General features: G+C 46.3%; 1 protein-coding gene across 1 annotated transcript in view; it reads right to left on the bottom strand.

The window, feature by feature from the left end:
- Positions 1-12,088, bottom strand: part of DYRK4 (dual specificity tyrosine phosphorylation regulated kinase 4) — a 168,997-nt gene that overhangs the window by 74,738 nt on the left and 82,171 nt on the right. Inside the window, exons 7-8 of the mRNA XM_084860015.1 lie at positions 11,798-11,918; positions 9,376-9,539 (exon numbers count right to left, since the gene is read on the bottom strand). Of these exons, the coding sequence (XP_084716141.1) occupies positions 9,376-9,539; positions 11,798-11,918 (285 nt within the window). The remainder of the gene's footprint in view (positions 1-9,375; positions 9,540-11,797; positions 11,919-12,088) is intronic.

The following is a 12,088-nucleotide window of genomic DNA, read 5'->3' as shown; positions in this document are numbered from 1 at the left end:
TACCTGCTTGCTTCACTGCCCCAAGTTCCCTGGTATGCATCGAAGTCTGTATTCAGCAGGGAAGGAAGGGTGCTGGATATGTCCTGTGCTCAGTTCAGCCCTGTAAAGCACAGATTGACCAGGACCCTTCCCAGAGGGCGCTCAGAGACAATCCACATCCATTGGCATCTGCGGGTGGACTAACTTGACAGGTCCCTTACTATTGAAGAGGGGTGGGGGCCCTGCCTAGCAGAAAACATCAAATCTAGTAATCTGCCATGTGTGGGGGGCCAATAACATTCTGTTGTAGCCCCATGGTTGCCAGGGTGGTGGTGACGTCCTGAGCTGCTCTGGACAAGAAGGTCTTAGCACGGATGCTGAAGCAAGCACCACGGTAAGCTTGAGGTTCCTTGACACCAGGTCTGAGACCACCTCTACCAACTCAGGTGAAGTGGCAGTAGAGTGGCTGGCACACTAACAGAATCCCTCATCTATCCCATATACCTAACACTAGCTTCAGAGACTTGAAAATGAAACTGCTGAACAGGAAACCTGGAGAAGAAGACAGAATTCTGGTAGACAACCACTCGTCTCCAGCCCTTGAGGACCACACTATACATTATACCAATCAAAACTTTCCCCCTAAAATTTCAAGCTAAGCAAGGGTAGTGATTTTCAGTCAGAACAAAACCAGGCAGTGGAGAGATAAGCCTCGCCTCACTGTGTTCAAGTAAGAAGCTCTCCCCACCCCCTGTAATTAATTTATCCAAAAAAAACCCAACAAAACCCAAAGATGCAACTACATGCTACACAGCAAGTGTGATGTGTGGTTTGGCCATGGGCCTACATTAGTGCTGCACCAAGAACTTAGGAGTGCATAACTGGGGCAAACTGCATTCATTTCATCTGAGGTTTTGGTAGTGAAAACCAGGTCAGCACTGTCATCTACGATCAAACCCTCAATGACAGTTGTTTATGCCTGTACTGAACTGGCATTAAGCAACCACAAGATGTGGAGACTTGCTTTGGATAGGGAACAGGAACTGGAAGGGGTTCTCATCTGTCTGACTCTCTGTTCAGGTCTATCCAATTCCCACTGCCATTTCTCCCTCTGTCTGTTATCAGACCAACTGCATGCCCCTTCCTCAATCACAATTGGCATATCTCCAATGCCAAGACACATGATAAAAAAAAATGTAAAACAGAACCTGGCAAAATACTGAAGATACATTAAAAGGCAACATTCAGAAATAATGATACTGATAAAAATGGAAGCTGAACAAAATAACATCAGGGAAAATTTTTAAAAAAAAGGTAACAGGAAATTTCTCAAGCCAACAACACCTCACAAAACCTGGAGGGGACATTTTACTAGCAATCCCTAAAAAATCATATTCTGCTCTCACCAGAGACTGATAATCCAGCTTTCACCAGGTTTCATTCATTTGGAGCCCCCCGCCCCCGACATCTTACCAGAAAATCATCCACATCCACTAATCCATATCCATAGTTCAAAAAAAATCAAAATGGGTGGTGGCCTCACCTCTACCATGAGAGGGTAACCCAAAGGACATCTCCAGGAGTATCAGCATTTTGGGGGTGACCTGCCATGGAGAAAATGCCCCTTAACCAGAAGTAGATTACTGGGATAGAAACCCAACAGCCAGAAATTGCTCTTATAGGATTACCATATGATTGCTGTGAAGGAGTCCAGGAAGATGGACAGAAAAGGAGTTCAGAAAAGAGAAGTCCAGGAAGATATGCCCATTGTTGTTGTTGTTACATTTCTATGCTGCCCAGTAGCCCAAGCTCTGGTTTGCAAAGACTTAAAAGAATGACAACTTAAAATCTCTTAAAGACAGGCCAAGCTGCCAGCCAATCTATTGTTACAGAAGATACAGGTAAATGGCCTAGGGCGTGTTACCATGCTGTTGGCTTCACTTTGTTTGCAACTTTGTTGCGATCTTTCCCCAATCGCATCTTCTCCTTTTCCTGTTTCCACAGCCCTTAAAGACCTGACTTATCATCGCTGTAGCCTGGGACTCTGTGCTGTTTCCACTGAGTTCTAATCAAATTATTTTCTTGGTGGCTGAGTGGAGTCTGAGTGGAGTCTGGGTTGGGTCTGATTACCTCATCAGTGTTCCCGCCTCCTTGGCTGTGTTTCAGGACAATGGAAGGAGAAGCTAATGGAGGATCACTGGACTTTTAAAAAGGAATCAGTTTTGCTGTGAAGGGAAGCCCCCCTCCTCCCCTTTCTCCTTTCCCCTGAAAGTCCAGATGCACCTGCATTTCAGGAGCAAGCCTCACTGAGCACAATGGGACTTACTTCTGAGTAGACACACATATGCTTGTGCTGGGAAAGGGGAGGGGAGAACACAAAGAGGGAAACCAACCCCCATTTTAACCCAGAGGACCTCATAATGGAAGTTACTTCTGAGGAGGCACTAGTGGGTTTGTTGTGGGAAAGAGACCGAAACCAGCCCCCATTTTAACACACAGGATCTGTATATGGAAGCTGTGAAGGACTTATGTCCTAAGGCAATGGACTGGAGCTTCGAGATTGCGCTTAATCGCATTTAAGGAATTGGGCTTTGATATGTGCCATGTCAGTTGAGGGGCTTCTCTGTTATTTCTTTGGTTACTGAAAGGGCAAGCCTCATTCAGCACAACGGGAGAAAACACCCCTTGACTGGGGTCACAGGCTGTGTTCTAGTGCTTATTTTCAATGATGTTTTAAAAGTTGATCCCTTGGCATCCTGCTCCAAAATGGTGATGAAACGTCCGGAAAACAGGGAGGGAAAGGGTTGGGTCACTGAGGTCAGACCGACACACCCACAAAGGCCAGGCTACATGCCCCATGGGCAGGACTATGATACCGAGTCCAGTGCGGTTGTGGAAACAGGTCAGTAATGGAGCCAAAGTAAGCTGGAAAAGTCGGGCTATAAACAGAAGTGGTTTTTCCACGTTAAAATGCAGGGGTGGTGCTGAATGGCCACGATGTCATGGAAACACAGAGATCTCACCGTGCAGCCAAGTTGGGGTAAATCACTGGTGGAAACACAGCCCTAGAAGAGCTAGGAAATAGCTGGATACATCTCTGGAAGGTTAAAGCAATTTGAGCAAAGATAACATCCTTCCCTCTACCACACTGCTGGGAAGAGGGGCTGACTATGGTCTCTGTGGATAAAAAACAGAAGCATTTTTTAAGAGACAGAGGCAGGATGAGATTAAACATAGATAGAGCTAGACTCTGGAGCTCTGGAAATGATCTTATGGGCTGTTTCTTTGGGGATCTGATGCGGGGCAACATGACAGCTGCTTGTAGAAGTGTTGTGCTGTTTTTCTTCACCTATGCAGTGCTTGCATATTTGTAAACAAACCCATACATTACAAAGTCTCCACTGCTCCATTCTTCCAATGGGAATTTCGTTAAGTACCGCTCCTTCAGCTTCCTAATACTAGGGGAAGTGGGAAGTAGGTCGCCTCATCACCCCTGTGGGGCAAAGCTGTCTTCACTCATGCTGAGTGGCAGCTCCCTAGTTGTCTGCTTCTTGGTTGTCACTGGCAGTAATGTGAGTAGAAGGGTGAGTGGCAAAGATGGTCAGCATCCTCCCCCAAGCTGTGTTTTCTTGGCTGGCAGACCTGCTCCTTCTGGTCCTCTGGGTCCCTGGCAGATATGCGGGAAATATCCCGTCCCCTTGGAAGTAACCTTGGTTCAGAACCAAGCAGCAATGTGCCATGGTCCTTGGGAGGGCATTTCATATGCTGTGTGAAAACAATACAGATGCTAGGTCAGCTTTGTTCACTGTAAGCAGCGATGAGGAACTGGTGGGAGGGGGCAAGAAGGCAAGGGTGGCAATCATCCTCTCCCCAGCCTTTTGTTATCCCAGCTGCTGTAACTACTCCTGTTCCTTACGATTGTAAGGTGCGACCCAATTCACAATGTTCGGTACTGATAGGGCAACCTGCTCACCACCAGTTAGGCTTGTAATTGGGCTCAGAAAACCAAATTAATTTTCCCCAAACTTGGAAAATAACATGGTTTATTCCTAGCTCAGTAATGAGCCAAGCCAAGCTCTGCCACACTTCCCCCCGCTGATGCCATCAGGAATATCAGAGTCTGCTTCCTGAGCCTGCCATGAGCCTCCTCTCTTGTGGGCTGGCAAAATAGAGAGTGGTTAGGTTGTAGAGAAGCTCAACAGATGAGGAATAGATGTGACTTCTAGAGAAGACTGCTACAAAATAATATATATGTGGTATTATATACCAGTCAGGATCTCTAGGATGTTCCCAGTGGTGACAGACAGGTGCTGGGGGTGTAATGGTAGAGGAACTATGGTGGCATCATAATCTTGTTAAAGAATATTGGAAGAAGAAGATAATAAACAGCATCAAAGAAATTACAGGCTATGAGTTGCAACTAACCCCAACAACTCTACTCCTGGGTGATATTTAAGATCAGATCCCTAGGGATTCAGTGGTGATGTTAATAGCTGCAAGGATTATCTTAGCAAAAGCATGATCAACATGCATACTGTGTCTGGTACAATGAAAAAAGAAGATTTGGACTGCCATAGTAAAGAATAAAATAACAAGTTATTAGTTGCTATGGGAGGGAAGAATTAATTTGATCCAGACTTTCCAAAGAAGTTGGGTATCAATTATTGGAATACATTCCTGCCAGGTGATTTAGCAACTATGGATATACTTCATATGTGTTAACTTCAGGTATTGTAACTGGCTTGAATGATTGTATTGGGAAACAAAACAAAAATATATAATGTAAAAGAAATATAAGATAAACATATCATTTATTTATAAGGATCCTTTCCCAGGACATGGACAGGAGGCATATGATGCAACCACCCTGCTGAAGCTAATCAGGTGTTGATCTGGTCAGTGCTTGGAGCTGAGACCACCCAGGAATCCCATGCAGCCACCTTGAGTTCCACAGTGGAAGAAAAGTGGGATATAAACAAATAAATAAATAAATCTTAAAACCCCTGCTGCCCCCACCCCAATAGGGTCTTGATCCATATTGGGAACACTGCACCTACTCTGAAATAGAAATGAAAAAAGTACATAGCTGCTAGAAAGAGAGTTAAAGCAATGTCTGTTTTAGCCCTGACATGGGACTGACAGTTGGGTTCAAAGGGGAGTTAGACGATTCACAATGCAATCTCATGCATGTCTGCTTGGAAGACCCACTGAATTCAATTGGCCTCATTTAAGTTAAGTGTTTAATGAACCCATTGTCTGTTGTCCCCTGCAGTGACCCACTGACTATTGTCCTCTCCCCTAAACAGAACATCTTCACTCCCATTGGGCTCTACTGACCTACATTTCCACTCACTGGAAGCTGGTGCTGACCAGCAGTTGAGCCACAGCCTCTCTTGCTTTTCAGACAAGGCCCTCTCATCAGACTGGCTGCAGCAGCAGTTGGGCCAAGCTAGCTAGAGCTATTTAAAGAGGCAGGCTTGCAAAGGAGCCAGCTCTCTGAGCGCGAGGAGCCCCACTGATGAAGCATCAGCACAGAAGCAAGTTAAGCATCCGTGCAAGTTTAGCAACAGAGCAAGGAGGCCAGGGCAGTCAACCCTTCCCTCCCTTCTGCTACTAAGTAGCTATAAATAAATAACAGTAAATATAATTAAAAAACTAGAAATTCCCCACCTTCTCCCAGTTTCCCAGGTAAACAAACCCAATAACAGCAATAAAAAACCACTTATGAAGGTAGAAAGCTAATGGGGGTGTGGGAGCTATCCAGTGTATTCCACTGAGTGCGATATATAACACTATCTGCCTGCTGGACAGAAGCTGTGAGTTTGAGCTCAGTATAATGAGCTCCTGGCTCTCAGGAAACAAGTTCGTTCCTTTGAAGTCAGGGTTGCTGACCTGAAGAAGCTAAGAGAGACAGAGGGGTTGGTGGATGAGACCTTTGGGGACCTACTAGCTGTGTCCCACTCCCAGAGTGACAGCTCCTCTGCTGTCATGGAGAATGCAGGTCTCTGGGGAGGAGGGCGTCATTCTGAGGAAGAGGAAAAAGATCCCTTAGAAGGGACCCATTCCTCAGAAGATGAGCAAATATCCTCTCATGCTGTGCCTCCAGGGGGAGGGGGGCTCTTGGTAGTGGGAGATTTGATAATTAGACACACAGACAGCTGGGTTTGTGATGGGCACCTAGACTGCAGGGTAAATTGCCTGCCTGGTGTGAAGGTTGCAGATATCACACACCATCTAGATAGCTTTGTAGATAGTCCTGGGGTGGAGTCGTGGTCCATGTTGGTACCAGTGATGTGGGGAAATGTAGTGAGGTCCTGGAAGCCAAATTTAGGTTGCTAGGTAAGAGGTTGAAATCTAGGACCAGCAAGGTGGCTTTCTTTGAAATGCTACCTGTTCCAAGTACAAGGCCATCTGGATAGGCGAGGCTGAGGAGTCTCAATGTGTGTCTGAGATGGTGGTGTAGGGAGGAGGGGTCCAGATCTGTTAGGCACTGGGGAACATTTTGGGACAAGCCGGGCCTGTACAAGAGGGATGGCTCCACTTGAACCAAAATGGAACATAAAAAGGTAGCAGGGCAGCTTTTAAACTGAACTCTGGGGGAAAGCTAACAGGAGCTGGGAAGCATTCAGTTTGGGTTGAATCATCCCTAGGGGATGAAAATGGAAATGTTTCTGATTGCCCAAATAGAGATGGGGAGGAAATAGACCATGAGCTTATGATGTAACATGATAGCCAGTCAAAGAGGCCTAAGTGCCATAGCAGAAGAAGCACATACCAGAGACATCTGGGGAGGGACACCATGTATAGGTGTTTCTATGCAAATGCTAGAAGCCTCCGAGACAAAACGGGAGAGGTGGAGCACTTGATTTTGAATGAGAACCTGGTAGGGATGTTAGAGAATTCCGCCACAGATCCCAGGGGGGCCGAATTCCAGTGAATTCAGCCCCCCGGAATCCATGGCGGAACGGAGCAACCCACCCCACCACCCTGTGAAAGCCCCACGAAACGGAGCCTACCTGGCTGCGGCTCCAGCTGCAGCTCCGGTGGCGGTGGTGGCTCCGGCTGCTGCCGGGCTGCTGTGGACGCAAATGGCGTCCTGAGTAGGGGACGCCATTTGCGTCCCTATGGTAGCCCATGATAGGCTACGTAAATATTTACGTAGCCTATCACGGCTAAAGCAGGGATGCAAATGGCATCCCCTACGCCATTTGCATTCTCGTTTTCTCCGTGATAGGCTACGTAAATATTTACATAGCCTATGACGGCTAAAATGGGGACGCCATTTGTGTTCCTGTTTTCTCCGTGACAGGCTACGTAAATATTTACATAGCCTATCATGGGCTACCATAGGGACACAAATGGCGTCCCCTACTCAGGATGCTATTTGCGTCCGCAGCAGCCCAGCAGCGGCTGGAGGCCCCACTGCGGGTTGGCCCGGCCGGTGGCTCCGGGGATTCTGAGGGGGAGGAACGGATTGCCTCCCCCCCCGTCGAGGATTTCAGGGGGAGGGACGGAGCGCCTCCCCCCCACTGCAGATGTCCCTGGACGAAACCAGGTAAGTGTTTTGTACATCCCTAGAACCTAGAAATATTGGGCTCTAGGAATACCTGGTGGAATGGAGAGACCCAGTGGGATATGGCCATGTCTGGATATAACCTCTACAGGAAGGACAGGGAAGGGTGTACTGGAGGAGGTGTTGCTCTGTAGGTCAAAGAGAGCATAGTGTTGAGCAGACTAGAAAACCTAAAAGGGGCAGATTCCTCCACAGAAGCATTGCAGGTGACAATACCGGGCTACAAAACTAATTTAGCACTAGGAACATGCTATTGTCCCCCAGAATGCTCAGGATGATCTTGAGATGGAAAACAAAATCAGGGAGGCATCCAGACAAGGCTTATAATAATGGGTGACTTCAATTACCTCCACATTGGCTGGATAAATGTATGTTCCAGTCACAACAAAGAGGTTAAATTTTTCAATGCTATAAATGACTGTGCTCTAGAACAGACAGTCATGGAGCAACCAGAGGGGAGGCGACCCTGGATTTAATCCTAAGTGTTGTTGCCCAGGACCTAGTACTCTGATATGTGGGAACTGGTAAAAAGGAAATTGAAAGGGGGAGTCAAGAGGATTAAATCCCTTCAAAATGCTTGGAGGATACTCAAAACCACAATAATTGAAGCTTAGCTAGAATGTAAACCACAGATTAGTAAAGGCAGCACCAAGTCCAAGAGGTCACCAGCATTGCTATCGAGCTGGGTCAAAGAAGCTATTAGAGAAAAGAAGGCTTCCTTCAGAAAATGGAAGTCTTGCCCTAGTGAGGAAAACAAAAGGGACCACAAGCTTGCACTAAGGCGATGCAAGCAGACAATAAGAGATGCAAAAAAGCAGAATGTGTCAAGCCTCTATCCTGATCCACTGAAATAGTGAAACTGCACCTTTAAGAAGGGAGAAAACAGCAGCGCTGCTCTGATTTTCTCAATGGGAAAAAGATGCTACAGATTCTCAAGGGAAAGGTGTCTTAAAAAAAATAAAGGAGATGGAGTGAGCATGTATTTTGGTGTGATTGTTGTTGCTGTGAGGGGGTTGGGGGGAAGAAGAGCTGTGGGCACTGGTGTGACGAGAGCAGGAAAAATGGAAGAAACAGGGCAGCAGCAGCTGAGGGGAGAAGAGTCTGAAGTAGGCGGTTCTCCTCAGGCACCCCGAGAGGTTACCCAAATTAATTCTGAGGAGGTGCATATAGGTGGGGGGTTACTTAACGCTTGACCACCAGTTTTGAAAAACAAAAATCCTGCTTCCTATGTCTGTTAAAGGAAGCACCAGTGTATCTTTCCTCCCCAACCCAATCTCTCTCTCTCTTTCTCTCTCTTTTTTCCTGACCAGACAAGGGTTTCTGGCTCCTAGCGAGCCCAGAAGCTTTTATGAATTGGAAAGGCAGGGTAGATACTCTGACTGGCAACAGTAGTGCCAATGTGGAAAAAGAGCGAATGGGGAGGGGGGAGCGGCAGCCCCACCCCTTGACCACCTCCCTGCCAGGTCACAGAGGCATGCCCAGGAGCGAATGCGCAGGGATGGGGCACACTGCAGGGGAGCCGCTCTACATAAAAACATGGAGTAAAAGGACTTCCAGAAAATGTGGCTTTTCAAGAGGGATGCAGCTGGTTGGCTGCGGATTGGCCACGACGCCATGTGTTGCAAAGGCCCTCAAACTATTCTCCCTTTGCACCAAATCGCTAGTGTAAATTGCTTCCAGGATTGATAAAGCTCAGTGAAATCACTAGTCTTTACCCGCTCTCTTTGGACATTGCCTACATAACAGCAACACCAGAAGTTTTGCATTGTGGTTGTTCTCCCATGTTCGTGGATGTCAAAGCAGTACTGCGAGTTCAGCCTCACCTTCTTGTAGGAGCCGTGATCATCATCATAGGAACTATTGTTCTCTGCATCCACATATCCTTCAATCTTTTTAGCTCCCAATCCAAGAAACCAAAGTTCTTTATATTCCTTAATTTCTCGTTGTTCATACAGTGTTAGCTGGTTTTTAAAATGTTTCAACGCTTCTGATTTTGGGAGGAAATCAACAGTTGAATATTGAAACTATTGAATGCTGAAGCCACATATGCCAGCCTTAATACATGCAGTAACCCACTTCCCCATTCTCCCCTGCTTCCTCAAAATGTCATAGTTTAAAGCAGGGGTGGGCACACAGGGTCCATAGGCCATAGCGCCCCTACTGCAAAAACAGTCCATTTTCCCTGCTGCTGAATTTCAGCAGCAAACTGTGAATTTGTGCTTTTAAACAGAGGCTTTTCCCCTGTCACCACACCACCAAATTCCAGCAGCATATCCAGCAGGGCAGGGGCAGGGGCAGGGGGGTGACCCCTGCTCAGGTCCAGGGGGACAATGCAGCCCCCCTACCTCTGCAAGTTGCCAGCCCTTGGTTTAAAGGTGATGCCCCTGCCTCAGTATGTCAGGTGGGCAACTATTATTATTCCTATGGTGCAAACTGGGAAGGGGTGGCTGGCCTAGGATGAACAAGCACATTTAGTTGAGGTGACATTTGAACCAGGGATTTCCCATCGAATTTATTAACAACTATTATTATTATTATTATTAATTAACCATCTTTATATACCATTCCTCATTTGAAACAAATCCCAAAGCAGTTTAATCTTACAGCTACACACTGAGCCACTCTGTGTCTTGCACAGTGATAGAAATCCCACTCTGATAGAAACTTTTTAAAAAGTCACTAAGTATTTCATTCATTCATTTATTATATTTCTATACTGCCCCATAGCCAAAGCTCTCTGGGTGGCTCACAAAAATTAAGAACCATTAAAATACATTATACGAAGTATGAAAAAGCATTTACATAAAAACATTTAAACGGATGACAGACACACAGACAACATATAACTAAAGACAATTTTTAAACCATCAGCCATAGACGATCCAGGACCTGATAAAAAAATTCATTATATGCTGCCAAATGCCTGAGAGAAGAGGGCAGTTTTAACCTGGTGCTGAAAAGATAACAATGTTGGCACCAGGCAGGCTTCATTGGGGAGATCATTCCAAAATTTGGGGGCCACCACTGAGAAGGCCCTCTCTCTTATTGCTGTCCTCTGAGCCTCCCTCAGAGGAGGCATCCAGAGGAGGGCCTTGTATGCTGAGTATAACATATGGGTCAGTTCATGCCGGGAGAGATGCTCCATCAGGTATCATGCTTCTGAGCTATGTGATGCTTTATAGGTCAAAACCAGCACCTTGAATCAGGCTCAGAACCATACAGGCAGCCAGAACAAGTCGGCCAGAATTGGTGTTATATGTTCGGACCTCCTCATCCCTGTTATCAATCTGGCCGCTGCATTTTGCACAAGCTGCAGCTTTTGAACTGTCTTCAAAGGTAGACCATAAGAGTGTATTGAGTAATCCAACTTAGAGTTTATCAGAGCATAGACAACTGAAGCCAAGTTATCCCTATCCAGATAGGGGAGTAGCAGGGCCACCATCCAAAGCTCCTAGAAGGCACTCTGTGCCACTGAGGCTACTTGAGCCTCAAGCGACAGTGATGGCTTCAGGAGGACCCCTAAGCTACGAACCTGCTCCTTCAGGGAGAGTGCAACCCCATCCAGAACAGGTTGAGCATCCTCCATCCGGTCAGAAGAACCACCCACCAACAGCATCTCAACTTCGTCTGGATTGAGTTTATTTATTAAGCTCAATCCAGACGATTTATTTATTAGCCCTCATCCAGTCCATTGTCGCAGCCAGGCACCGATTTAGTACATCCATAGCCTCACCTGAAAAAGATGAAAAGGAGAAATAGAGCTGCGTGTCATCAGCACCTTGATGACAGTGCACTCCAAAACTCTGGATGACCACACTCAGCGTTTTCATGTAGATGTTGAATCGCATGGAGGACAAAACCACAAAACTGGCCCCCGTTAAAACCCTATGCTGAAGAATCTAGGGGGCTGAGCAATATCTCCCAAGTACTACTTTCTAGAGCTGACCATCCAAGTGGGAATGACACCACCACAATGCAGTGTCTCTCAGACAATCACCCCGGAAGGATTCCATGGTTGATGGTACTGAAAGCTGCTGAGAGATCATGGACAATCAACAATCACTCCCCTGTCTCTCTCCCGACAAAGGTCATCATACAGGGCAACCAAGGCTGTTTCCATGCCAAAACCCAGCCTGAACCCCAAAAGAAATGGATCTACGTAGATATTTGTCAAAATGTAGTCCCCATCCATTTTTTCCTATTATTTAATTATTATTTTTAAACCACGTAAAGTTTGTACTCTACCTGTTGAAGTCAAGGGCAGCTTTAGACTGTGGGTCTTTTCTACTTCTGTCTTGCTAGACAGCACTCTGGTACTGTTTTCAGGCAGAGTTGAAGGAAATGGCTGACCTTGAGCTCTGTTTTCCTGCTAAGTAATAATAATGTGTTTTTAAAAACACTTGCTTTGGCCCATCCATCTCAGCTCCTTTCTCTCACCCCATCTCTGTTCCAAAAGAAAGCCACATAAGTGTTCTCTCTCTGATAAAAAAAAAAAGCCAAACCAAGAAGAATAGCCCATGCGATCTATTGTAACAA

This window comes from Heloderma suspectum, chromosome 5, assembly GCF_057233095.1.
Source record: "Heloderma suspectum isolate Gila_16-S chromosome 5, 16-S_ref, whole genome shotgun sequence".
Taxonomy (NCBI): domain Eukaryota; kingdom Metazoa; phylum Chordata; class Lepidosauria; order Squamata; family Helodermatidae; genus Heloderma; species Heloderma suspectum.
This window is presented reverse-complemented; position numbering and strand designations above follow the sequence as displayed.